Source organism: Mus musculus, chromosome 7 (genome assembly GCF_000001635.26).
Source record: "Mus musculus strain C57BL/6J chromosome 7, GRCm38.p6 C57BL/6J".
Classification (NCBI taxonomy): domain Eukaryota; kingdom Metazoa; phylum Chordata; class Mammalia; order Rodentia; family Muridae; genus Mus; species Mus musculus.
The window spans coordinates 28,313,239-28,338,932 of record NC_000073.6 but is presented as its reverse complement, the minus strand read 5'-3'; the positions used below and the strand labels follow the sequence as shown (position 1 = coordinate 28,338,932).

The 25,694-nt window shown below is 49.3% G+C and overlaps 1 protein-coding gene across 3 annotated transcripts; it reads left to right on the top strand.

Moving 5' to 3' along the window:
* Positions 1 to 128: 128 nt before the first annotated feature.
* Positions 129 to 24,042, top strand: Supt5 (suppressor of Ty 5, DSIF elongation factor subunit). 3 transcript variants are annotated; one of them, NM_013676.1, is made up of 30 exons: positions 214 to 238; positions 498 to 581; positions 7,404 to 7,563; positions 8,288 to 8,353; positions 8,904 to 8,915; positions 9,281 to 9,350; positions 9,449 to 9,517; positions 9,609 to 9,674; positions 9,883 to 9,913; positions 10,162 to 10,230; positions 12,732 to 12,983; positions 14,951 to 15,040; positions 15,137 to 15,207; positions 16,364 to 16,469; positions 16,620 to 16,713; positions 16,794 to 16,930; positions 18,558 to 18,713; positions 18,820 to 18,966; positions 19,832 to 19,978; positions 20,069 to 20,194; positions 21,112 to 21,196; positions 21,433 to 21,540; positions 21,615 to 21,717; positions 21,820 to 21,947; positions 22,044 to 22,149; positions 22,492 to 22,650; positions 22,756 to 22,924; positions 23,007 to 23,210; positions 23,489 to 23,584; positions 23,663 to 24,039. In NM_013676.1, the coding sequence occupies exons 2-30, from the start codon at positions 507 to 509 to the stop codon at positions 23,807 to 23,809; spliced, it is 3,249 nt and encodes a 1,082-aa protein (NP_038704.1). In that variant the 5' UTR covers positions 214 to 238; positions 498 to 506; the 3' UTR covers positions 23,810 to 24,039. The 3 variants fall into 3 exon arrangements, with proteins under 3 accessions (XP_006539765.1, XP_006539766.1, NP_038704.1); XM_006539702.2 differs by lacking the exon at positions 8,904 to 8,915 and having other exon boundaries at positions 129 to 238; positions 23,663 to 24,042; XM_006539703.2 differs by lacking the exon at positions 22,492 to 22,650 and having other exon boundaries at positions 129 to 238; positions 23,663 to 24,042.
* The last annotated feature ends 1,652 nt before the right edge of the window (positions 24,043 to 25,694 follow it).

The following is a 25,694-nucleotide window of genomic DNA, read 5'->3' as shown; positions in this document are numbered from 1 at the left end:
CTCTGGGTTAGGAGAAGCCGATTACTTTTCGACCTTCTCAAGATGGCGGCCGTACAGTCCGCGTAAACCACTTTGGCCACTCCGGAGATGGCGGCTCCAAGAGGCCGCCCTCAGAGCAGGCCCCTAAAGTCTCGCGTTAGGTGAGACTGACGCGCCAGTTCTCGCGAGAGAGCGCTCAGGCCAGCTAGGCGTTGTGTGATCCGCAGCTGGCGCGGAAGCTTCAGGTGGCAAGCGATCGGTGAGCGGGCGTGGGACGGCAGGCAGGGGCCGGAGCGGGGGTCGGGGCTGGCGGAGGTTCAGGACGTGTGCCGGCCGCAGCCAGGGCCGGGTGTGCTAGCTGCCATAGCCCGAACAACGCGGGTTCGCGACCGCCTGAACCAGGCTGCCGGAAGTGCGCCTGGGGATTTTCTCCCCCGGTTTACCTTGCGGGGAAACTGAGGCTTGGGGGTGGCGCTTTTGGTTCCGCGACGCCCTGAGGCCGCGGTCTTCCTCTGCAGCTGCGGAAGATGTCGGACAGCGAAGACAGCAACTTCTCCGAGGAGGAGGACAGCGAGCGCAGCAGCGAGGCGGAGGAGGCCGAGGTCGGTGCCTGGGATTCTTAGGGGAGACGTTGCGCCTGGGGACAGGGACAGGGGCAGGGCAGAGAGGGCCCTGGGGGAGCCGGGGACTCGGAACGGCTGGGGGGGAGGGTGGTTCCAGATTGTCGGGAGAGATGGACGAGTGTGCAAGTCAGCGTGGAGCGCAGGGGCAGCGTCCAGAAGGTGGGGGTGCGCCAGGTCCACGGTTGGCTTTCATCTGATTTGTTTCTTTCGGTTTACTTTTTATCACTTGCGATGCTAGGATTGAGTTCAGGGCCCTGCTAGGTGGACAGCCCCAGCTCTTAGGATTCTTTCGTGTTTGTGTTTTTAGGTATCCCCAGTTGTTCCAGAAGTGTGTATGTATTGCCTACTGTGTGCCAGCCTGTACAAGTCTTTGTCCTTGGGCTCCTGCTAACAGATTTTAAAATGTAAATCGACAACTGATGGGTGAATGTGAATTTGCTACTGTGAATAAATATAGCCAGTAAATATGAGAGACTCCCAGGTTCAGCATCCTAGTGTGAAAATCCAGATGATTTTGTAACTTTTCTAGTCTTCTGTCGATGCTACGAATGGAAAATTCCACATATGACAGGTCAAAGTCAACACTAGTGCACTAAAAATACTGTGTTAAATGACTGTGCACAGTATATATGAAAGATATATGAATTTCATGTATTGTCCCGTTCCAAGGTACCTTATTGTGTATGTGCAAATAATCCAAAAATCCTCCAAGATCTGAAATATGTATACTTTGGATTTTATTTGTTTTGTTTTGTTTTCTTTTCTTTTTTTCTTTTTTGGTTTTTCGAGACAGGGTTTCTCTGTGTAGCCCTGGCTGTCCTGGAACTCACTCTGTAGATCAGGCTGGCCTTGAACTCAGATCTGCTTGCCTCTGCCTCCTGAGAGCTGCCTTTGTTTTTCCTTTACCTCCCAAGTGATGAGATTCCTGAGATGACAGCACGGACAGCCTAAAATAGGAAATCTCATCACATCTTGTCTCAAGCTGTGAATTAAGGATACGTGGCCTGAGATAACTCTTTCTAGTACTCTGGTGAAAAATCCAAGCACAAAAAGGGAGTAGAGGGTCCTAGCTGCACTTTGAAGCCATCAGAATAAGTCAGAGTGACATTTGAATGGGAACTTACCGGAAGAGAGGGGGTAAATCATGTGGTTGTCTGTCTTTCTTTCTTTCTTTCTTTCTTTCTTTCTTTCCTTCTTTTTCTTTCTCTTTTTGAGATAGGATCTCACTATGTGTAACCTTAGTTGGCCTAAAACTAGCTATGTAGACCAGGCTGGCAAACGCATAAAGATCTACCTGCCTTTGCCTGCCAAATGCTGGGACTAAAGATGTGTCCCACCATGCCTGACCCTTCCCCCTTCTTTTAATTATGGGGATAGAACTCAGGGCTCTGTACACATTAAGTATGAACTCTGCCACTGAGCTATGCTTTATTTAATTGAGCATTTAGAGAGAGTCTAGTCTCTCTCTCTCTCTCTCTCTCTCTGTGTAGTTTTTGGGCTAGAGTTTCACAAATGCTAGGCAGGTACTCTGTCACCAAGCTGTGTTACGAAGCTGTAAATTAACTTTAATTTTCTTTCTTTTCTTTTTTTTTGTTTTTGTTTTTTGTTTTTTTGTTTTTTGTTTTTTTTTTGAGACACGGTTTCTCTGTGTAGCCCTGGCTGTCCTGGAACTCACTGTATAGACCAGGCTGGCCTCAAACTCAGAAATCCGCCTGCCTCTGCCTCCCGAGTGCTGGGATTCAAGGCGTGCGCCACCACCGCCCGGCTTAACTTTATTTCTATTTTTTAATTTATTATTTTGTGTGTGTGTGTTGTGTGTGTGTATGTCTGTGTAGCACATGTATTCAGTATGTTGGAGGTCAGAAGATGTTGGATCCCCTAGAACTGGAGTTAAGGATGGTTGGAAGCGACCATATGGATGCTGGGACTAGAACCTAGAACTTCTGCATGAGTGTACTATCTCTACAACTCCCTGAATGAACTTATGTCAGTTGTCAGTGCTTTCCAAGATTTCACTGTGAACAATATAAAACCTGTGAGGAAGGAACTGGGGACCTTGGCATCATTACAATTGACTTCAGGCTTCAGCTACCAGATAGTAACCTGAAGCTCCAAGTCTCTGTCCCTTTCTTTAGTGGGAAACAGAAGGAAGCAACAGTCTCTGCTCAGAAGTGGCTCTCTCCTCCTTTGTTACAGGGTTGGGGGTTGACTCTGGCCTCAGACATGCTAGGCAAGCATGCTGCTACTAAGTAGTATGTTCATCCCACCTGCTCCAGCACTGGCATGTATCAGAGGCCAGTTATCATCATGCTCACCTCTGGCAGAGTTTAGAGAAGGGAAGTTGTCATGGACCTGTGACCTGGAGGGTATCAGGATTAGGGCTATGGGTTTCCATTGATACCCTCTTATATGGTCTGTTTTCTTCTGTAGGCATTTAGTTGTCCATGTGGCTTTGAGGTTGGTCCTGTGCTCCCAGGCAGGAATCAAGGTACTGTGGTGATATAGGACAGACAGGAAGGTGACAGGACCAGCCTTTGCTCCAAGCTGTAGCACTGGGCCTTTGACAGTGACTCATGGCTTTAGGTCACTGCTGGTACTTGCAGTCCTGGTGGTAATGAGACCAGGGTCCCTGATTCCTTCCTTGCAGAGGTTTTCCACTGGGCATTTCATCAGATGCTTGAGTCACCTGCTGGCTGGCTGTGGACGCCAAGCAGAAGGCAGTGTGAGGCCTGCCCCAGCTTCTGGAGCCTGAGCCTGATGTCCTGGGATCTGTAGCTAGGTTGGCTGTCAGGCAGACAGCATGCTTGCTGTTGAAAGAATCAGCTCATTTCCCAGTCTTTAAGATTTATTTCAGCCGGGCGTGGTGGCGCATGCCTTTAATCCCAGCACTTGGGAGGCAGAGGCAGGCGGATTTCTGAGTTCAAGGCCAGCCTGGTCTACAAAGTGAGTTCCAGGACAGCCAGAGCTATACAGAGAAACCCTGTCTGTATTTCATGTATATGAGTACACACTGTAGCTGTCTTCAGACACAGCAGAAGAGGGCATTAGATCCCATTACAGGTGATTGTGAGCCACCATGTGGTTGCTGGGAATTGAACTCAGGACCTCTGGAAGAGCAGTCAGTGCTCTTAACTGCTGAGCCATCTCTCCAGCCCTCATTTCCCGTTCTTATCCCCTTCATTCAGCAAGGGCACTTCATTCTGGTTTGGCATGATAGCTTACTGCCTCTCTTCCAGAGCTAAGTCCTCAGGCAGAGATTGCAGGGGTGTTGTGTTGAGGATAGTGTGTAGTGTGGTGGGATGAGACCTGTGACAATGCAGTGCTCCTCAGTCCTTAGGTTGCCTCTCCCAGACTTTCTGTGGACCTCACTGTGACACTTACTAAGAACTGGCCATTCCAGTTTATGCTTACAATTCCAGATTGCTTCCAAAACCAAAATAGAACACAAACTAAAGAGTGTAGTCTAGACTACAGGGAACACAAAAGTGTACAGAAGCCCTTACCTCAGAGAAGGTTCCAGAAGAGGAAAGAAGGCTTCTTTGGGACCCAGCCAGGGACACAGTGGCAAATTTGCTTGAAATGGGCCTGTAAACTTTGGCTTTTTAAACCGTGAGGCATTGCATTGGAATGGTGTGATAACTCATCTAGCCCAAGGGCCTGTGTTTGAGTTTAGGATCCGTGTGGGGAAACAGAGCCAACTCCTGAAGCTTGTCGCTCACATGAGCCCACACGTAAAATGTATGTGTAAAAAAAAATTGCAATGAGAGATAAAGTTACAGTATTAATATTAAGGGAATTCATTTTTTTTCTTCTCGGTGTTTTATTTTTGAGACTGTCCCTGGCAGGCCTAGACCTGGTTATGTAGGCAGGGTGTTCTGAATTTCACAGAGATGCATCTGCTTCCTGCCTGCTGGGGATAAAGGTGAGCACCACCAACAAACTAGGTCAATGGTTGGTTTTGTTTTTGTCTTTTTTTTTTTTTAAGATTTATTTATTTATTATATGTAAGTACATTGTAGCTGTCTTCAGACACACCAGAAGAGGGAGTCAGATCTCATTACAGTTGGTTGTGAGCCACCACGTGGTTGCTGGGATTTGAACTCGGGACCTTCGGAAGAGCAGTCGGGTGCTCTTACCCACTGAGCCATCTCACCAGCCCTTGTTTTTGTCTTTTTAGATTTATCTTTATTTTATGTGTATGAGTGTTTTGCTTGCCTGAATGGATATGTACTACGTGTGTGCCTGCAGAGGTCAGAAGTCATTAGATCTCCCAGAACTGGGGCTAGGGATAGCTGTAAGCCACTGTGGGTGGTGCTGGGAACTGAGCCTACCCAGGTCCCCTGGAAGAGCAAAAGAGCAAATTCTCTGTGTCTCAGAGCCATCAGCTGCCTTCTCTGTTTTTGAAGCAGGATCTCATGTAGTCCAGGCTGACTTGAATTTGCTATTCAGCCAAGAGAGAATCCTTTATCTCCTGATCCTTCTTCTGCTTCCACCCCCATTGTGTCAGTCACCATACACCTGCTCTGGGCTGGGCAATGCTGGAGACCCCTGTCTCAAAAAAGGAGGAGGGAAAAGTATGCACCAGCACACCCAGCTTAAAGATTGTGTGTGTGTGTGTGTGTGTGTGTGTGTGTGTGTGGATGTCTGTGTGATTGAATGCTGCTGTGACTGCAGTGTGTTGTTGTGGGGTGCCCTCAATAATAAGATAGGGCTTTGACCCCCCCCCACCCCCCCCAGCATTAGAATTATAGGCAGTTGTGAACCACTCAATGTGAGTGCTGGGAATTAAGCCCTGGGACCCAGAAGAACAGCACATGCCCTTAGCTTCTGAGTCATGTCTTTAGCCCAGAGCAATGTTAGATGTACACATTGAGGGGCTGGAGAGATGGTGCAGGGTTAGGAACACTGTCTGCTGTTCCAGAGGTCCTGAGTATAGGCACATGGTGGCTCACAGCTATCTAAAATGGGATCTGATGCTCTCTTCTGGCAAGCAGGCGAGTATGCAAAAGAACACTCAGGTATAAAATAAATTAACAAAATCTTTTAAAGAAATGTATATATTGATACAAACGGATGTGTCTTTATTTTTGGTTTTTTGAGACAGGGTTTCTCTGTGCAGCCCTGGCTGTTTGGAACTCACTCTGTAGACCAGGCTGGCCTCCAAAGCAGAAATCCGCCTGCCTCTGCCACCCAAGTGCTGGGATTAGAGGTGTGCGCCACCACTGCCCAGCTATATTATATCTTTTTAAACCCTCCCCCCTTTTTTTCTAAAGATTTATTTATTTGTTTTATGTGAATACACTGTTGCTGTCTTCAGACACTCCAGAAGAGGGCATCAGATCAGCTTACAGATGGTTGTGGTTGCTGGGAATTGAACTCAAGTCCTCTGGAAGCCCAGTCAGTGCTCTTAACAGCTGAGCCACCTCTCCAGCCCTCTAATTGGGTTTTTAAACTTTTTTTGTTTGTTGGTTTGTTTTTTGTTTTTTCGAGACAGGGTTTCTCTGTATAGCCCTGGCTGTCCTGGAGCTCACTTTGTAGACCAGGCTGGCCTTGAACTCAGAAATCCACCTGCCTCTGCCTCCCGAGTGCTGGGATTAAAGGCGTGCGCCACCACGCCCGGCTGGGTTTTAAAACTTTGATTACAGTTCATAGCACAGCTCATCCAGAGGACCTGTGTTTGGTACTCAGTGTCTAGGTCATGTGGATTACAGCTGTCTGTAACTCTGGCTTCAGGGGACCTTACACCTTCTGAGGGCACATGTCTGCACATACCTGCCATTTACTCATAGGCTGGGTGCAGGCACATGTGCAAATAAATATAATAAGCAAAAGTAAAGTAAAAATAGCATACAGAAATACTGGATAAATACGTTATAGCAATGTGGAGATGGGGGAGCCCTGAGGTGGTGAGTTAAAGGTTGATGCTTGGGCAGCAGAATTCGTGGATCCGATTTTAACTGGTAAGGAACGGGGATTAGAATCCAGTTGGTTATTGGCCCGGCAGACCCATAGGATATAGAGAGGCAACCCAGAGGCTGCTGCATGTGGGGGAGGCTCTGTTTCTGGAAAATAGTGGCGAATAGAAGCATCAGCAGTAGAGACAGGAGCTGAAGTCTTGGATGGTAAATGGCCCAGTGAGAGAGGTGTGGGAGAAAGGATAAACACGGCCCTAGACAGAGCCTGGGCCCATGGAAGGTCTGTCCAAAGCTGCTTAAAGGGATGAGGGGAAGCTGTGAATGGTGGTTTATACCTGTACTCCAGTACTTGGGAAACGGGGGGACTGCCACACAGCGAGTTCCAAGGGAGTCTGCATTACTGAATGACCCTGTCTTTCTCTTACACACACACACACACACACACACACACACACACACACACACACACAATAATGGAGCTCAGGGTGAGTAGCAGCTATGTTGATCCTTAGTGTTAGGAAGTGCAAAGGTTGTGCTAGGGACATCCATGGGTATCAGGCACCTGATACATCCTGTGGAGTTAGGAGCTGGACTTTTCAAGAAGCACAGAGATGAGGAACAAGCCACAAACCTGGCATATAATGGCTCTCAGAGCAAGGGATCCAGTGTAAGGATTGATTGGCTCCTGCGGGTTGGTTGGGTGCAAGGGTCTTGGCTATACTGTCACTTGAGGTAGGACAGTAATCAGAGGCATGGTCAGATTGAGACTTTGAGTGCATTGTGGATATGCTTGTGAGACAGAGGGAGAAGGAGCTAGAGATAACGAGCTTTTCTGGATTTGGGGATAGTAAAATCCTGGTGCCTCAACTCTGTTTGATCCCTCTAGGTTGAGGAAGACCAGCGAAGTGCTGCAGGCAGTGAAAAAGAGGAGGAGCCTGAGGAAGAGGAGGAGGAAGAGGAAGAATACGATGAGGAAGAAGAGGAGGAAGATGATGATAGGCCCCCCAAGAAACCACGCCATGGGGGCTTCATTTTAGATGAGGCTGGTATGTCACAAGGCCAGGAAGTATTGTACTTAAAGTATGCACGAGACAGTCTGTGGTTCAATTTCTCTGTGTGTGTGTGTGTGTGTGTGTGTGTGTGTGTGTGTGTGTGTATGTATTGACCTGGCAGTGGTGGCACACACTTTAATTTCCACACTTAGGAGTTGGATGCACGTCGACAAAAAAGAAAGGAAGTGTGGGGATTGACTGTGCCACATAATTACTTGTGGAGCCACATCCTGACACCTAACAGGTGGATTCTAGGCAAATGCTGTGCCATTGAGCCATTCCCCAGCCTTCTTTTTTACTTTTTATTTTGAGACATGGTCTTGCTAAGTTGCTTAGGCTGGCCTTGAACTTGCAGTTTTCTTGCTAGCCTCTCAAGTAGTTGGGGTGGCTATCCTATTTCATGGGACCTGGATAAGAATGCTGGGGATACAGGTGTTTGCCTCCTTGCCAGCTCTGGTCTTAATTTTTTGGAAGGGGTCTGTGGTGTGTTGGGGCAGATGGCCTTCAGAGCTAGGTAGATGTACATTACACATAGCCCTGCCGCATTCTACCAGTGTGTGGTGTCCCTTGGAGAAAGCGCATCACACCTCTCTGAGTCCGGGTCCAGGGCTATGTAGTTCCGGAGTTCTCTGTTCTTCTAGAGGTGTTTCATTCTCTTGGAGCTGCTGCTCTGAGGTCACCTTTCCTCTCTGCTGATCCCATTGGCTTTCCCATTCAGATGTAGATGATGAATATGAAGATGAAGACCAGTGGGAAGATGGAGCTGAAGATATCCTGGAGAAAGGTGTGTGTGGGACCTGCCTGCAAGACGACTCGGGGTGAATCATGCCTGGGAGGGTGTCTTTCTTTTAAGCCCTCTCCCTACCCCATGCCCTGCACCCACCCCAACCCTCACTCTTTTCACCGTGCTTCTTTCTGTCCTTGCCAGAGAGACAGCTTCCCCCAACCCTTTTCCTTTTAGGCCCATGAGTGGGGGGCGGGGACTGTCGGGTGGGTGGTATTATAGGAAGAGGATTTTGGGTATCCCTTTTGTGGGGTGTAGGGTGGGCGGGCTCTGACCCCGATCCCCCCACTTGCTGGGCCAGTGCCCCCTCCCCTGTTACTTTCCGTTTTGTGCGCCTCATACATTTCGGCTTCTCCCACCCACCTGGTGCCTGGCCTTTACTTTTGGTTTTGACCTTCCTGTGTCCCTCCCTCTGCCCCACCCCATTGGTTGATTTCGCTGCTATAATTTGGCTCATACTTTGTCTACCCTGCACACCACTACCACCACCACCACCACCACCACCACCACCACCACTACCACCACCACCTTCTCCTCTTCCTCCGAGTAGAAGAGATTGAAGGTAAGAACTGGGGAAGTGTGGTCTGTGGTCCCATATCCTGTGTGGCCCTGGGGCTCTGATTCACATGGGGTGCAGGGTTAGGCAGTTTGGGGTCGCTGACCTGGGAAGGTGCACATTTCTGTGTCCACAGGTGTAAATATAGTGCATATAGGAGTATGGGTGGGGTGCTCAGGGCATGCTCAGTTGGCGGCTGTGTCAGCAGCCGGCCTATCCCTGAGTGTGTGTGATGAGAAAGCAAGAGGCTGAGGAGGACAGAGGATGGGGGAAGGATGGGGGAGCCTTAGCCATCTCCCCAGGGCCAGGCATGTCCCCTCAACTCCCCAAGCTGGTTCCCGGCCTGACTCCCCTTGTGACTCTGTTTCCAGCCTCCAATATTGATAACGTTGTGCTGGATGAAGACCGCTCTGGGGCTCGTCGTCTGCAGAATCTCTGGAGGTGAGCAACTGAGGCGGCCTGGGGGGGACCTAGCTTCCTTGGACAGATGTGGGGCAGACTGACTTTCCTTCATGTCTGCTTTTCCCCTTGTGTCCCAGGGACCAGAGAGAAGAAGAACTGGGCGAGTATTACATGAAGAAATATGCTAAGTCGTCTGTGGGAGAGACGTAAGTGCCTGGCGGGGGTGGGTGGTCCCTGTGTGGGAAGCAGGCGGGGCTACGGGGACATCCCTTCTTCTCAATGCTCTTCTTTCTCTAGGGTGTATGGAGGGTCTGACGAGCTCTCAGATGACATCACTCAGCAGCAGCTGCTCCCAGGAGTCAAGTAAGACAGTAGGAGGATAGAAATCAGGGTTGGAATCCCATACGGGGTCAAGACACATAGAAGTAGAGGAAGTAAGACTCTTGTGTACGGTTCATGAGGTGTGGTTCCTGGGCCAGAGGGGAAGATAGGTGGTGGTATAGATCATGACTTAGTGAGGAGACAGGTCTGGTAATAAGTTTCCTTGTCTTTCTTATCCTGTGCCATGTAGGGACCCCAACCTGTGGACTGTCAAGTGTAAGGTGTGTATTCTGATCTTGGGCTGCATATGGGGAGGGGCCATATGTCTCTCTGGGTCTCTTGGTCTTTCTGTAGCGCTCTCTCTCTCTCACTCGCTTTTGCCTCTTTATCCCCTTTTCTCATGTCCTTTAGTGCCTTTGTCTTGGAATCCATCTCTCTCCTACTTCACCTTCCTCCATTTACCTTCCCTTGCTTCTCCTGTCTCCTGCCCTCTCCCTGTCAGCTCTCCAACACCTGTCTCTCTTTCCAGATTGGGGAGGAACGAGCCACGGCAATTTCCTTGATGCGGAAATTCATCGCTTACCAGTTCACAGACACAGTAAGTCAAGAAGTGGACTGGTTGTGGGTGAGAAAGGATGGATGGATGGAAGGATATTGCAGGCACTAGGCACCCTTGGGCAAGCAGACCTGTGCAGTGAGCAAGTGAGCAGATGAACTAGAGCAAAAGCGAAGACCACTGCCTGACTCAGGGGCTCTGCCTCCCTGGGACTTGGTTTTTGTTGGTGGTGTTTGTTTTTAGCTGGAGAGATAGCTGACTGATGATGGGAACTGGACTCTTGCCCTTTGGCTGAGCCATCTCTCCAGTCCTTGATTTGCAGTGTATGTATGCACATGTGCAGTGAATAGTGTTGTGCGGTCATGAAGAAGCTAGAATAGCATGTAGCTTCCTATTGGTCAGTGCCTTACTCTCTTGAGGTGGGTCTCACTGAACCTGGAGTTCTTTTTTTCCCCTTTGGCTAGGCTGGCTGGCAAACCTTAGAGATCTTCCTGTCTCATTCCATATCTTCGTACCTGCTGGCTTTTTGCATGTATGCTAAGGATTCAAATACAGGTCTTCATGCTTGCTAAGCAAATGTTCTTACTGACCATGTCGCTAGGGGTGTGTGTGTGTGTGTGTGTGTGTGTGTGTGTGTGTGTGTGTGTGTGTGTGTGTGTGTGTAAATAAATTTAAAAAGTGCGGTAGAGAGATGGCTCAGTTGTTAGGGATGGATATTGTTCTTACAGAGAACTGGAGTTGATTCTCAGCCCTCACATCAGGCTGCTCACAATTACACAACTACCTGTAACGACAGCTCCGTGAGATCTGATCTCTCTGGTCTCAGGCACATACACAGATACATATGTACACATAATTAATCATAAAAATATTTTTTTTTTAGATTTATTTATTTATTATATGTAAGTACACTATAGCTGTCTTCAGACACTCCAGAAGAGGGAGTCAGATCTCTTTACGGATGGTTGTGAACCACCATGTGGTTGCTGGGATTTGAACTCTGGACCTTTGGAAGAGTAGTCTGGTGCTCTTAACCGCTGAGCCATCTCACCAGCCCCCCATAAAAATATTTTTAAAAACACACAAAAAAGTCTTTTAGCCAGATATGGTAGCCCATACCTGACATTAGCACTTGGTAGATTATAGCAGGAGGATCAAGAGTTCAAGGCCAACTTGGGCTACACAAGAAACTGTCTCAGAAAACAAAAGGATTAGAGTAGTAATGTCCTTGCCGAGCGCGAGGTCCCAGGCTTGGTCTTCAGCACTGCGTAAGACCAGACACAGTTATGATGATAGATAGAGATCTGTAATCTTAGCACTTGGGAGGTGGAGGCAGGAGAAACAGGTCATCCTTGGCTACATACCACTTTCTAGGCCAGCCTGGGCTGTGAAACCCTATTTTAAAACACAGTCAGGGTTTAGGGCGATAATTCAGTTGATAAAAATGTTTACTGTGCAAGAATTAAGATCTGAGTTCAGTCTTTAGTATCCATGTACAAAGGCTGGGGATGGTAGTGCGTGCTTGTAACTCCAGTGCTAGCCGATCCCTGAGGCTCTCTGACCAGTTTAGCCAAGTCTAAGGTGGGCTGCACACATGAGGATGACCTCTGATTGCAGTCGTTACACATATGAGTATGAACACACATAGACATAGGCTAACAGAAGTAACTTTTTAAAGACAAGGACTCCCTTTTTAGTTCAGGCTGACTCTGAACTCATAACAATCCTCTTGTGAATTCTCCCTTTTAATGTAAAGCCCAGCATGTTTTAGCTTTCAAATTTATGTCTCTATCATCAGTGTGTTGTAATTCTAGAACATGTTATGAAAACTAAAATCACTAAGCGGGTCATAGTGGCGCTCTCCTTTAGTCCCAGCACCTGGGTGTCAGGCAGGTGGATCACTGAGTTAGAGGCTGAGTTTCAGGACAGCTAGAGCTATACAGAGAAACCCTGTCTTAAAAAACCCTAAAAGAGAAGAAAGCGGGGGCTGGAGAGATGGTTAAGAGCACTGACTGTTTTTCCGAAGGTCCGGAGTTCAAATCCCAGCAACTACATGGTGGCTCACAACCATCCATAATGACATCTGACGCCCTCTACTGGTGTTTCTGAAGATAGCTACATTGTACTTAATATAAATAATAAATAAGTCTTTAAAAAAAACAGAGAGAGAGAAGAAATCTAATACTACTTAGCAGTCACTCTCCATTCCCACTCTGTGACTAAGGTACACTCTTAGTCCCTCATTATTTCTTTCTATGGTTACACTGTTCTTTGCAGTGTAGTTAAGCTATAACTGAACCAGTCCCTTGCCTGGCATGCTAATGTGTTTGTGCAATCTAAGCATTAAGGAGGTGGAGACAGGAGGAACAAGAATTCAAGGCCAGTTTAGAACAAAAGTTGAGTCATTTGGAAGCTTCCATTATATGACCACCCTAGTGTGTGTGCCACTTTGGCAGTATACTTCTGTGAACTCACTGCCTGGGGGAGAGCCAAGAGTAGTATCCTGACTTTCCTCATTGTCCCTCTCCCGCCTTTGTCTCCAGCCCCTGCAGATTAAGTCAGTGGTTGCCCCTGAGCACGTGAAGGGCTACATCTATGTGGAGGCCTACAAACAGACCCATGTGAAGCAGGCCATTGAAGGTGTGGGCAACCTGCGGCTTGGCTACTGGAACCAGCAGATGGTGCCTATTAAGGAGATGACCGATGTACTCAAGGTGGTGAAGGAGGTGGCCAACCTGAAGCCGAAGTCCTGGGTCCGCCTCAAGCGAGGCATCTACAAAGATGACATTGCTCAGGTGGGAGTCGACGGAGCAGCTGAATGGGCGGTGTTCATCATATACACTGCACTTCTTCCTTTTTCCTCCCTTTCCGAGAGCCAAGAGCAGAGCCTCCCTCCCTCAGGGCAGGGACGAGGGTGAGGGTGTAGCTCTGAGCACACAGAGGTTTATGGTTGTTCCTAGGACATTGAAAGGCAAGTTGAGTAAAGGCCGAGGAAGGGACTGATGAGCCACATGGAGTGTATGGGAGGTAAGATCCCTAAAGCAAGGCTGGTGAGATGGCGTAATGTATAAGAGCATTGCTTATACTTTTAGAGGGTCTGGGTTTGAGTCCCACAGTCACATGGTGGCTCACAACCTTCTGAAACTCCAGTTCCCAGGGATCTAATGCTTTCTCTGTTCCTCTGGTACAGCGTGATACTGACAGACACACACATCACCCCCACAAACCCATGCATAAGATAAAAAAAAAAAATGGCTAAAGCAGGAAGTGAGGGAAGTAGAACTTAGCTTTGAGATAATAGTCTTCATGGTTCATTGTAGTCCTTGTTAGTTTGCTTTGTTGAGATCGGGTCTTTGCAGCTCCTGCTGGACTAGAATTTACTATGTAGAATATGCTAACCTCAAGCCGGGCGGGCGTGGTGGCGCATGCCTTTAATTCCAGCATTCGGGAGGCAGAGGCAGGTAGATTTCTCAGTTTGTGGCCAGCCTGGTCTACAGAGTGAGTTCCAGGACAGCCAGGGCTATACAGAGAAACCCTGTCTCAAAAAAACCCCCAAAAAACAAAAAAAAAAGAATATGCTGGCCCATAGAGGTTCACCTGCCTCTGCTTCTGGAGTGCTGGGTTAAGTTAAAAGCTTGTAAACCTGGCTTCAGTGGACAGAAATGGCGAAGGTTCTATGGAATGCAATCCAAGTTTTAAATTTTCTTATGCAATGCCTAGTGAACCTAGAACCTTAAACATATGTAGATTCTAGGCAAATGCTGAACTGTGGAACCCCTCCAACCCCCAGCATAGAAGGTTGGAATCTTAAAATGTACAGTTGACAGGATTTGTGAAAATGAAGGTGTTGAGAATGACTGCCAGGGCCTTTAAACTGATGATAGTTGCCTGACATGAGTACATGAGACTGTATTCATGAATCCCTTCACTAGGGAAGATAGGAGAGAAGCTCAGTTGGTAGAGGATGCCCCGACTTAAATCTTCAGCCCTGCATAAAGGCAGGCATGGTGGTCCATGCCTATAATCCCAGGATTCAGGAGGTGGAGTCGAGTCCATCATCATTCTCAGCTATTTAGCGAGTTTAAAGCCAGCCTGGGCTGTGTGAGCTCCTACCTTTAAAAGATAAGAAAAGTGCCAGGCCTTGGTGGTGTATACTTTTTTTTTTTTTGAGACAGGGTTTCTCTGTAGCCCTGGCTGTCCTGGAACTCACTCTGCAGACCAGGCTGGCCTCGAACTCAGAAATCTGCCTGCCTCTGCCTCTCAAGTGCTGGGATTAAAGGCGTGCGCCACCACTGCCTGGCTGTGGTGTACACTTTTAATCCCAGCACAAGATGCAGAGGCATGTGAATCTCTTGAGTTACCTGGTCTACGGAGAGACAGGACAGTCAGGGCTACACAGAGAAACCTGCCTCCATACCAACCAACCAAACACACCAAAAAAAAAAAAAAAAGGAAGAAAGAAAGAAAATTACTCTAGGCTGTGGCCTGAGCAGAAGAGTGCAGAATTATGGGAAAGGGGGAGTAGGTGGGAATGGAAGCAGTTTGGAGAAAGCAGTCATTAAGCTGTAGTCCAGTGTCTGTGGGAACTTTCACGTATCCAAGTGGGGGCCGTACGTGTTCATTTCCAGTGCAGAGAAGTGTTGGGTAGGGCAGAGAGGCTTCTGGGAGTTGTAAGCAAGCCTGTTTCTTCTTTGCTCTTTTCTGAGCCGTCTAGTACTTCCTGCAGGCCGCCTGCGCCTGCTGACCTGCCGCTTCCCTCCAGGTGGACTATGTGGAGCCCAGCCAGAACACCATTTCCCTGAAGATGATCCCGCGCATCGACTACGACCGCATCAAAGCCCGAATGAGCCTGGTACTTTGAGCTGTGGTGTCTTCTGGGGACACTGTATCCTTGCTGGTGGCCATCCCTCCTCCCTCACCACCCCCATGTGTCCCTTGTCTTCCACAGAAAGACTGGTTTGCCAAAAGGAAGAAGTTCAAGCGGCCTCCACAGAGGCTCTTTGATGCAGAGAAGATCAGGTGAGCGCACCTGGAGACCAGGCCTGCTCTTGCTTGATGGTACAGTGTACTTTTGGTGGTCTCTTCAGGCACTTCCCCCTCAGGTGCATTGTGTGAAAGCTTAGCTGGGCAGCCGAGCCTCAGGCAAGCACGTTCTGTCTTGGGACCTCAGTTTCCTCTGGAGAAGATTGTTCTCCTTTTCTTTTCTTAGTATTAATTGAGTGCAAGGTCTTGTTCATGCCAAGCAAGCATACTACCATTGAGCCACGTCCCAGCCTGTTGCATGTTGCTGTTAGTGATGAACTGCCCCTGTCTGTCTGGTAGCGCACAAGCTCCAGCTTTGCATTCTCTCGGCCTCGTGAGTCTGGAGAGCTCCTAGGCTGATGATTTAGAAAGCCCTCTGGTGAGAACATCTAAGACTGGTGACAGGCAAAGGAGAGAGGGGACATGGTTTTCTCTAGTCCTGCTCTGTGTGAGATAGGCAGGCAGGTTTTTGGTTTGGTGCTAGGATGGAACTTAGGGCATTGGGCACATTGTTCACACGTTGTACCACTCAATGTGCCCAGTGGAGCTCGATTGCCCAGGCTCACCGTTTGGCCAAGATGGCTGAGGGAACAGCCATTGAATGTTTCCTTATAGCTGCTACCATCTTTCCATACTAGGGGGTTACTCCAAGTGCTTGTAACCTATACTCAGGGTGAGGGACTCTGACAGGTTGGAGCTGCAGCTAAGACACCGATTGACTCCTACCTGCCTATATCATAACCATCAGCTTTGCTCTGAGCCATCTTGAGATCTCCTTCCCTAGATAATGATGTCCTGCTTCTGCTGTCACAGGGCTTGGGGGCATCTGGACAGCTGTGAACAGACAGGCAGTCTTGCCTCTGCCCTCCAATAACAACGTTTGTTTATCTGTGTTTCTGAGAGGCTGCTGTGTGCATATGCTGTGTGCACTGAGAATAGGCATAGCAGCAGGTCCTGAAGGCCTGCTCTAATGGAGCTGACATGCCAGTTCCAGTGACCCAGTAAGGCAGGGAGTCCCTTCATTTAGCTTGCCTTTGGGGTGTGAGAAGTCATTTGAGCCGCCACGGTTGTATGTGGAGGGTCCTGAGCCCTTTTCCACCTAGGGAAAGGATCGCACACATCCTTGTCATCTTCTGTTCTCTCCCCGAATCAGGTCCTTGGGGGGTGATGTTGCCTCTGATGGTGACTTCCTCATCTTTGAGGGGAACCGCTACAGCCGAAAGGGCTTCCTGTTCAAGAGCTTTGCCATGTCTGCTGTGGTAAGGATTGGTGGGCAGTGCTCAGGCAGGGGTGAAACTTTTGTTCCTCCTGGAGCTCTGGTGTCCAGTGGTTTGTCCTGGGCAGTGGTTCTGGCCACTGCATGGTGACACTGACTTCTGTCCATCTCCTCCCCCTACCCTGGATCTCAGATTACAGAAGGTGTGAAGCCCACACTGTCAGAGCTGGAAAAGTTTGAAGATCAGCCTGAGGGCATCGACCTGGAGGTTGTGACTGAAAGCACAGGTATGTAGTCCTGGCCTCACGTGGCTGAGGAGGACGTGGCTCTGGAAGGATGCCCAGCCAACCCTGCACTGTTCCCTCAGGGAAGGAGCGGGAACACAATTTCCAGCCTGGGGACAATGTGGAGGTGTGCGAGGGCGAGCTCATCAACCTACAGGGCAAGGTCCTCAGCGTGGATGGCAACAAGATCACTATCATGCCCAAGCACGAGGACCTCAAGGTGACTGCCACAGGCCTGGCCGGCTTTGCTCATGGCAGGTTGTGTGTAAGGTGGTCAGAGATGTTCCGGCAGTGTGTTCTGTCCTTAATGCGGACATGTTTGGACCTTTTTTGACTCCTTGTGCTAATGGGTTTGTTGAGAGTATTTAGGCCTACTTTCTGTAATTAGGGAAGCAGGTGTCTGGTTGAAGTCTCAGGCCCGATTCTGCCTGTCTGTAGGGGACTTTGTGGGTCCATGCTGTGGCCTGGGCTCTGTCCTGTGCATGAAGAAGACAGTGTGATAGTGACACACCTATGTGGGTTTACAGCCGAGGAAGGATACATCCAAGGGTCGCCTCTTTACCCTCTTTCTTTGGTGCATGTGTGCTACTCAGAATGGAAGCCAGGGCTGTGTGCATGCTAGATAAGTAAGTGCCCTACCCTTAGCCTCAGTCCAACCCCCCATTGGTGACGTCTAGGCATGTGTTACACCACTGAGCCACACCACCAGCCCCTCACTAGTATAATCCAGGCAGGTACTCCACCACTGAGCCAGGCCCCAGTCCCTCATTGGTGGCTTCTACCACTGAGTCATATTTTTTGTCACCTCCCCCCCACCCCCCCATTGACTTATTTTGTATGTACACATACCACAGCACACACATGAAGGACAGCGTCTGTTCCCTCCTTTAGCAGTCTTTACTCAGGATTGAACTCATGCTAACAGCCTTGGCCTAAGTTCTCTTACCACCGAACCATTTTGCTGGGCTCCTTTGCCCTCTCTTTTTTTTTTTTGAAACAGGGTCTCCCTATGTAGCAGTGTCTGAACAGGAGCCCACTATGTAGGTCAGGCTGGCCTTAAATTCATAGAGATCCGCCTGCTTCTGCCTCCCGAGTGCTGTGATTAAAGGCAGTAGGCACTGTGACCAGCCTCCTTTACTTACCAAGACCTTTTTAAGAATTGTTTTGTGTATATGAGGAAGAGGGGCGGGGTTGGAGCTCAGGCTGTCAGCTTCTCACTGCTTCCTTTCATTTTTGAGTCAGGAACTTGCTAAATTATTCAGGCTATTCTTGAACTTGGGCTCCTTCTGCCTTATCCTCTCTGTTAGATGGAGTGATTGGCTTGTGACCAATCACTTTTATAGAATGTTTCCTGATGTGTTAGGGTTTCATTGCTGTAAACAGACACCATGACCAAGGCAATTCTTTTTTTTCTTTTTAAACAATTATTTATTGACTTTATGTATATGAGTACACTGTAGCAGTCTTCAGACACACTAGAAGAGGCAATCGGATTCTATTACAGATGGTTGTCAGCTACCCTGTGGTTGCTGGGATTTGAACTCAGGACCTCTGAAAGAGAAGTCTGTGCTCTTAACCCTTCTCTCCAGCCCGATCAAGGCTTTTTTTTCCCCCCAATAAAGATTTATTTATTTATTTACTATATGTAAGTACACTGTAGCTGTCTTTAGACACTCCAGAAGTAGGCATCAGATTTTGTGACACATGGTTGAGCCACCATGTGGTTGCTGGGATTTAAACTCAGGACCTTTGGAAGAGCAGTCGGTGCTCTTAACCGCTGAGCCATCTCACCAGCCCAACTGTGGCTTTTCTTGAGTCGTTACTTGTGTTATGTTCAAATCTCCCAGGACATGCTTGAGTTCCCCGCTCAGGAACTTCGGAAGTACTTCAAGATGGGGGACCACGTAAAAGTGATTGCTGGCCGATTTGAGGGTGACACAGGTCTCATTGTGCGGGTGGAAGAGAACTTTGTTATTCTCTTTTCAGACCTCACCATGCATGAGGTAAGTGCCTGGAAGAGTATGGAAGAGGCATCGGGTACCAAGCGGGACTCGAGTAGGTCATTCACTGGGGCCCGACTCACCCCTTCCTTCCACTGTCTCTCCACAGTTGAAAGTGCTTCCCCGAGACCTGCAGCTCTGCTCAGAGACAGCCTCAGGCGTGGATGTTGGGGGCCAGCATGAGTGGGGTGAGCTGGTGCAGCTGGATCCCCGTACTGTGGGTGTCATCGTGCGGCTAGAGCGAGAAACCTTCCAGGTGTGTCTTACGTTAAGTTCCTAACCTGAGAGCCCCACATCCCAGGAGGTGCAGAGCAGAATAGTGACCAAACCCACAAATTGTGGGGAGTTGCAGGCCTGGTAAGGCTCCCTGAAGCCTGTCTGTAATGTTGGCAAGTGGCCTGTCCTTGTTCCTGTCTGCCTCAGTGTTCACACTAGGTAGGTGAAGATGTGCTCTTTGCGGGGAGTTGAGTGTCGGCTCCAGTACTTGGTGCTTTTGCCAAGACCGAGTGCTACAGTTGCCACAGCTCTGCCCTCCCCGGGGCACTAGCATAGTACCTAGGACCCTGGTTCTGTGTCAGCCCTGCTGCTTCTGTATTGTGTGACCCTGGCCTCATGACTTACACTCTCAGAGTCACTGTAAGGTAGGCATTGTGATTGTGTTCCTCTCAGAGGGAAGTGTGTGAAGAGCTTAGGAGGGGTGGGTAATCAGGGGCTCCACCTCTTGCACCCCTGATGCTCAGTCCTGAAAGTAGTCCCCTCCTAAAGTGTGTCCCCTCCCCTGTGTGGCCGAGGATCTTGAACTCTGCATTCCCTGCGTCCACCTGAGTTCCTTAGGTGATAGGCATATACCAGTTTATATGGTGCTGGTACTCAAACACAGCTTCATCCATGCTAAGGCAGCATTCTGTGAACTGAGCTAACGTCCCGACTACCTGTAGGGTCTTTTGGAATGATGTAGAATGTCTGTGGCTGACCTAGTACCTGGTGGGTGGTGCTATGACTTTGCTTTATTGTCAGCTTGCTGTGTAGGGCTCAGGATCTTCGGGCTGTCTCCCACACAGAAGGACTAGCTCACTTCACATCACCCACCTCTCATCCTCTGCCTCCCTCTCCCTCCAAAGGTTCTCAACATGCACGGGAAGGTGGTGACCGTTAGGCACCAGGCCGTGACGCAGAAGAAGGACAACCGCTTCGCTGTGGCTCTGGACTCGGATCAGAACAACATCCATGTGAAGGACATTGTCAAGGTCATCGATGGCCCTCACTCAGTAAGTGTCAGCTGCTGCTCTCGGCCTGAGTCTAAAGGGGTTGACGTGGGCTCTGCCCTGCCCAGTGTGTGACTCTGCTCTCCTGCCCAGGGCCGAGAGGGTGAGATCCGCCATCTGTACCGCAGCTTTGCCTTCCTGCACTGCAAGAAGCTGGTGGAGAACGGCGGCATGTTTGTCTGTAAGGCACGGCACCTGGTGTTGGCTGGGGGCTCAAAGGTGAGAATATCAGGGCTCCACACGGGCAAGACCCGCTTGGTAGGGACTTGGGGACTAGTTATTTCTGCCGAGTTCTTGGGGAAGGTGAAAGGTTTCTTTGGGACTTTGATCTACATTCCTGTCATTTGTCACTCATTTTTGTAAGGTACATGTTGGGTACTAGACACCCTGGGGTACCTTCAAAGGAGATGAAAGTCTCTACCCTCCTGGAGCTGAGACAGGGGTACAAGGGAAAGTGTGAGGTGGCGGCAGGCTTTCACCTCAGGACTTCTTTCTGTTCCTGAGTGCCCCTCTTCTTGGAAGTGAGGGTCTGATGCCAAATGGTGGCAGCAGTATCTGTGGTTGAGACAGAGAGAGGGATGGGCATGTGTGTTACAGCAGAGATCAGAATGAAGGAATACAGAGCCACTGTGTAACTCTGTGCAGCGCTAGATACTGAAAGGCAATCTGAAGCAAGATGTGATGGCACACGCCTGCAGGACTAGCACTTGGGAAGTGAGATAGCAGGCTGCTCAGTGTAAGGTCATCTGTCCTTGACTACATAGGAAGTGCAAGGCCAGCCTAAGCTACACAAGGCCTTATCTCAGAAATACATCTTAATAAAAAAATGAGGACGTCAGATCCAGTAGGTGAACCCAGTGCCCCTCAGATGAGATGGCTGGTACTGTTGACCTGGGGACTTAGATTTCTAACTTGTGGTTAAGTTGCATGTCTTGGTGTGGGGTGACCCAGGCCTTTTGATGGACAGGTATACAGAGAGGCAGAGAGGTAGTACTTCTTCTCCTAGGAGATGGAGGCTTTGTCCATAGGAGGAGGAATGTTTGCTGGGCAGCTGCAGACAGAGCCTAGCCCTGTCATTCTGTCATTGTGGGGAGCGGGCATCCTGCCTGGCTATTTACTCCTTATCCCTCTCTCAGCCCCGGGATGTGACCAATTTAACTGTTGGTGGCTTCACTCCTATGAGCCCCCGGATCAGCAGCCCTATGCACCCCAGTGCTGAAGGTGAGATGGGGTTAGAGTTCAGAGATTAGTGTTGGGGGGAGCCTTAACTGTTCAACCATGTGGCCAGAGTGGAGTCAAGAAAGGCTTGGGATTTAGGGAATAGGTGGAGGAGGCTCCTAACCCAACTTGGGCTCTCAAGCTGGTAGAGAGGGATTTGAAGATGTCCTGGCTGTGGATATAGCATAAAAGGGACAAACATAATTCCTGGGCTCCCACAACATCCTCCCACCTTACAGGTCAGCATGGTGGCTTTGGAAGCCCAGGTGGCATGAGCAGGGGTCGAGGGAGAAGAGACAATGAACTCATAGGCCAGACTGTGCGTATCTCCCAGGGACCCTACAAAGGTGAGCCATGGCGTGTGCAGAGGCAGGGGCTGTGGTGGAGGAAGTCCCATACTTCTGACTGCCATTCCTTACAGGCTACATTGGTGTGGTGAAGGATGCCACAGAGTCCACGGCCAGAGTAGAACTGCATTCTACCTGCCAGACCATCTCTGTGGATCGCCAGCGGCTCACCACGGTGTAAGTCTAGGCTTAGAGAAAACCAGTGTGGGGTTGATGGGTGGGCCTAGAGAGGAGCAGCATGAGGGTGCTAGGCGTCTCACCACCTCGCCTGTGTCACAGCGACTCCCAGCGTCCAGGTGGCATGACCTCTACATATGGACGGACTCCCATGTATGGCTCTCAGACACCCATGTATGGCTCTGGCTCCCGAACACCTATGTATGGCTCCCAGACACCTTTGCAGGATGGTAAGTATGTCCAGAATACTAGGGATGGAGCAGTGGGGTGGCAGAGGGCTCAGCAGATAGGATAGAATGAAAGTCTTGTTTCTTTCCTTTATCCAGGCAGCCGCACTCCACATTATGGCTCACAGACACCCCTGCATGATGGTAGCCGCACTCCTGCTCAGAGTGGGGCCTGGGACCCCAACAACCCAAACACGCCTTCCAGGTGAGAGCCATTTCTAGGATGGGCTGTGTTGGCAAGGGTATGAGTGGCTATTTTAGAGAATTGTGCTCCATGCTTGTCCCTGCCCTGCCACGGGCATAGCTGGGAATGCAGTCCTGTCCGAATCACCGGCCTCAGCAGATAGCTACTCTGAGCTTGGAGACATTGCTGGGGCGTGATCATGTCTCTGCACCGTCGACTCAACTGCAGAATGGCTTTAGTGTCAGGAAGCCTTTGCTGGGATTTCTTCGGCCAGAGTGAAGTTGCTTCAGATGAGGGTCCAGTTGTGGTGCTTCGTCAGACTTGTTACCACCCATCATTCTCAAAGACTTCTGTCCCCACCAGGGCTGAGGAGGAATACGAATATGCCTTTGACGACGAACCCACCCCATCCCCACAAGCATATGGGGGAACCCCGAATCCCCAAACACCCGGCTACCCAGACCCATCATCCCCCCAGGTCAATCCACAGTACAATCCACAGACACCAGGGACGCCAGCCATGTGAGTCCATCAGGGCTGAGCCCGAAAAGCCCTGCACGCAGCTACCCATTGCCCCACCTCCTGACCCTTTCTGCCAAGAATAACACCCTTTTCTTCTGTCTACAGGTACAACACAGACCAGTTCTCCCCCTACGCTGCCCCCTCTCCACAGGGGTCTTACCAGCCCAGCCCCAGCCCCCAGAGCTACCACCAAGTGGCACCAAGTCCAGCAGGCTATCAGAACACCCATTCCCCAGCCAGCTATCACCCGACACCGTCACCTATGGCCTATCAGGTATACCATGTCACAGAAGGACCCTGCTTGGGTTGGCCAGGCCCAGTGACTATTCCAGACACTCACTCCTGTCTTCCTTCAGGCTAGTCCCAGCCCAAGCCCTGTTGGCTACAGTCCAATGACCCCTGGAGCACCTTCTCCTGGAGGTTACAATCCCCACACACCGGGCTCAGGCATTGAGCAGAACTCTAGCGACTGGGTGACCACTGATATCCAGGTGAAGGTTCGAGACACCTATCTGGACACACAAATAGTGGGGCAGACAGGCGTCATCCGCAGTGTCACGGTAAGTGTGGCCCTAGGAGGTAGACATGTGTACCCCTCTACCCCCCAGCCTTTGTAGTTATTTTTATCTCTGTTGCTGTGGATGGAACCCTAGGCCTCACACATGCTAGGCTAGTGCCTACCACTGAACTACATCCCCAACTTATTGTTATAGTTTTAGATTTAACTTTACAACTATAATGCATGGTAAGCTGTGATGGACAAGCAGATGTGGAAGGCTGGGGTGTCTGAGGCAGCTGGAGGGTGGGCAGTAAGAGCAGGCTGTCCGTCCTTCTGCAGGGAGGCATGTGCTCCGTGTACCTGAAGGACAGTGAGAAGGTGGTCAGCATCTCCAGTGAACATCTGGAGCCCATCACGCCCACCAAGAACAACAAGGTAGAGATGGGGCCTTGGGAGGATACCGGAGGGAATGACAGGGCTGCTGCTGGGCCTGACACTGGCTGTCGCCTCCAGGTGAAGGTGATTCTGGGTGAGGACCGAGAGGCTACCGGGGTCCTACTGAGCATTGATGGTGAGGATGGCATCATCCGCATGGACCTAGAGGACCAGCAGATCAAGATTCTAAACCTCCGCTTCCTAGGGAAGCTCCTGGAAGCCTGACGCCCAAGTGTGCAGTGCAGACATGGAGCCAGCAGCCCCTCTGGCCTTGTTTGGCCTAGCATGGAACCCTGAGTCTGGAGCAAGCCAGGGCAATCACTCTGTATTTCCTTTTCCTCCTTCCCTGATACTCTAGGAGTCAGAGCAGAGTCTGAGGAATGTTCCTGCCTTCTTCTGCAGCCCCAGCTTGACTTTGTGTTCAGGTCTTTCAATAAAGAGAAGCTGTTTGAAAAGTGTGTGTACGAAGAGTTTTCTTGGTCTTAAGTATAGATATGAAGTTGGGGAAATAACCAGATCTTAAGTAAGTTTCTCCATCTAGAAAAATAATGCTTCTGGAACTCCAAAGGGCTCTTCAGAGTCTGTTGCGGACAGGAGAAAGATGATTAGGGCTGGCCTTTGTCATTCAGGCCTGTCACCCAAGCTACTTAGACCTGGGGAGGACGATCACAGGTTCATGTCTTATCTGAGCAAGTCTCACTGAGGGCAACAAGCCCCTTTACTGCAGTGCTTCTTAACCTGGGGGGAGTAAACATGTTTGGGGGAGTCGAACGATCCTTTCACAGGAGTCACATCAGATATCCTGTATATCAGATATTTACATTATGTTTCATAACTAGCAAAATTACAGTTATGAAGTAGCAATGAAAATACTTTTATGGTTGGGGATCATTACAACATAAGGAACTGTGTTAAAGGGTTGCAGTATATGGTTAAGAACTGCCTTAGGACCCGAGCCTCAGAGGGCAGGGCACAGTGGTACATGCCTTTGATCCTAGCATTTGGGAGGCAGAGGCTGGTGGGTCTCTGTGCTGTCTACAGAGTGGATTCTAGGACAGTCAAAGCTAAATAGTAAGACCCTATGGGGGGTGGGGGTGGACAGGTATACTCAGCAATTCAGCTGGGACACAGCTTAATGAAGAGTGCTTTACAAAGTAGGTGTGGCACCATGGCTTTAGAAAGCCAGTCTGTAAAAAGTAACAGGTAAGAATGGAGTTTGGGGGCTGGAGAGATGGCTCAGCAGTTAAGAGCACTGGCTGCTCTTCCAGAGGTTCCGAGTTCAATTCCCAGTAATCACATGGTGGCTCACACCATCTGTAATAGAATCTGATGCCCTCTTCTGGAGTGGCTAATGGAGACAGCAATGTACTCACACAAAATAAACAAATACATAAATCTTTTTTTTTAAAGATTTATTTTATTAATATATGTAAGTACACTGTAGCTGTCCTCAGACACTCCAGAAGAGGGAGTCAGATCTTGTTACGGATGGTTGTGAGCCACCATGTGGTTGCTGGGATTTGAACTTTGGACCTTCGGAAGAGCAGTCGGGTGCTCTTACCCACTGAGCCATCTCACCAGCCCCATAAATCTTTTTTTAAAAAGTAAAAAAGAAAAAAAAAAAGAATGGATTTTGGACTGTTCAGAACTTACCCAGCCTATGGTGAAATACAAGGGAACAATTAAGACCTAGATCTAGAAAAAGAATCTGTGCCACCACTCCCCAACTTGATAAAACTAATTTTTAGGCCAGGCGTGGTGGTGTACGCCTTTAATCCCAACACTTGGGAGGCAGAGGCAGGCAGATTTCTGAGTTCAAGGCCAGCCTGGTCTACAAAGTGAGTTCCAGGACAGCCAGGGCTATACAGAGAAATCCTGTCTCGAAAAACCAAAACCAAAACCAAAAAAAAAAAACAAAAAACAAAAAAACCCCAAAACCTAATTTTTAAAAAATGAAGATATATTTCATGAATACCTATGTTCCCTCCACACAGTTATATCAATATAAGGCAAACAAGACTTACCATGTCAAGGCAGTGTTTTGACCACGGGCATTTTCACCCAAGTTAATGTGAGGAAAACAGCCTAGTTCAAATGACTCAACTTTGAT

Coding starts and splice junctions, on each gene's coding strand:
- Supt5 (NM_013676.1), top strand. CDS start 507: ATGTCGGACAGCGAAGACAGCAACTTCTCCGAGGAGGAGGACAGCGAG. Junction 16,714..16,793: donor GGTTGTGACTGAAAGCACAG/GTATGTAGTCCT, acceptor CTGTTCCCTCAG/GGAAGGAGCGGGAACACAAT. Junction 21,541..21,614: donor CTCCCAGGGACCCTACAAAG/GTGAGCCATGGC, acceptor CATTCCTTACAG/GCTACATTGGTGTGGTGAAG.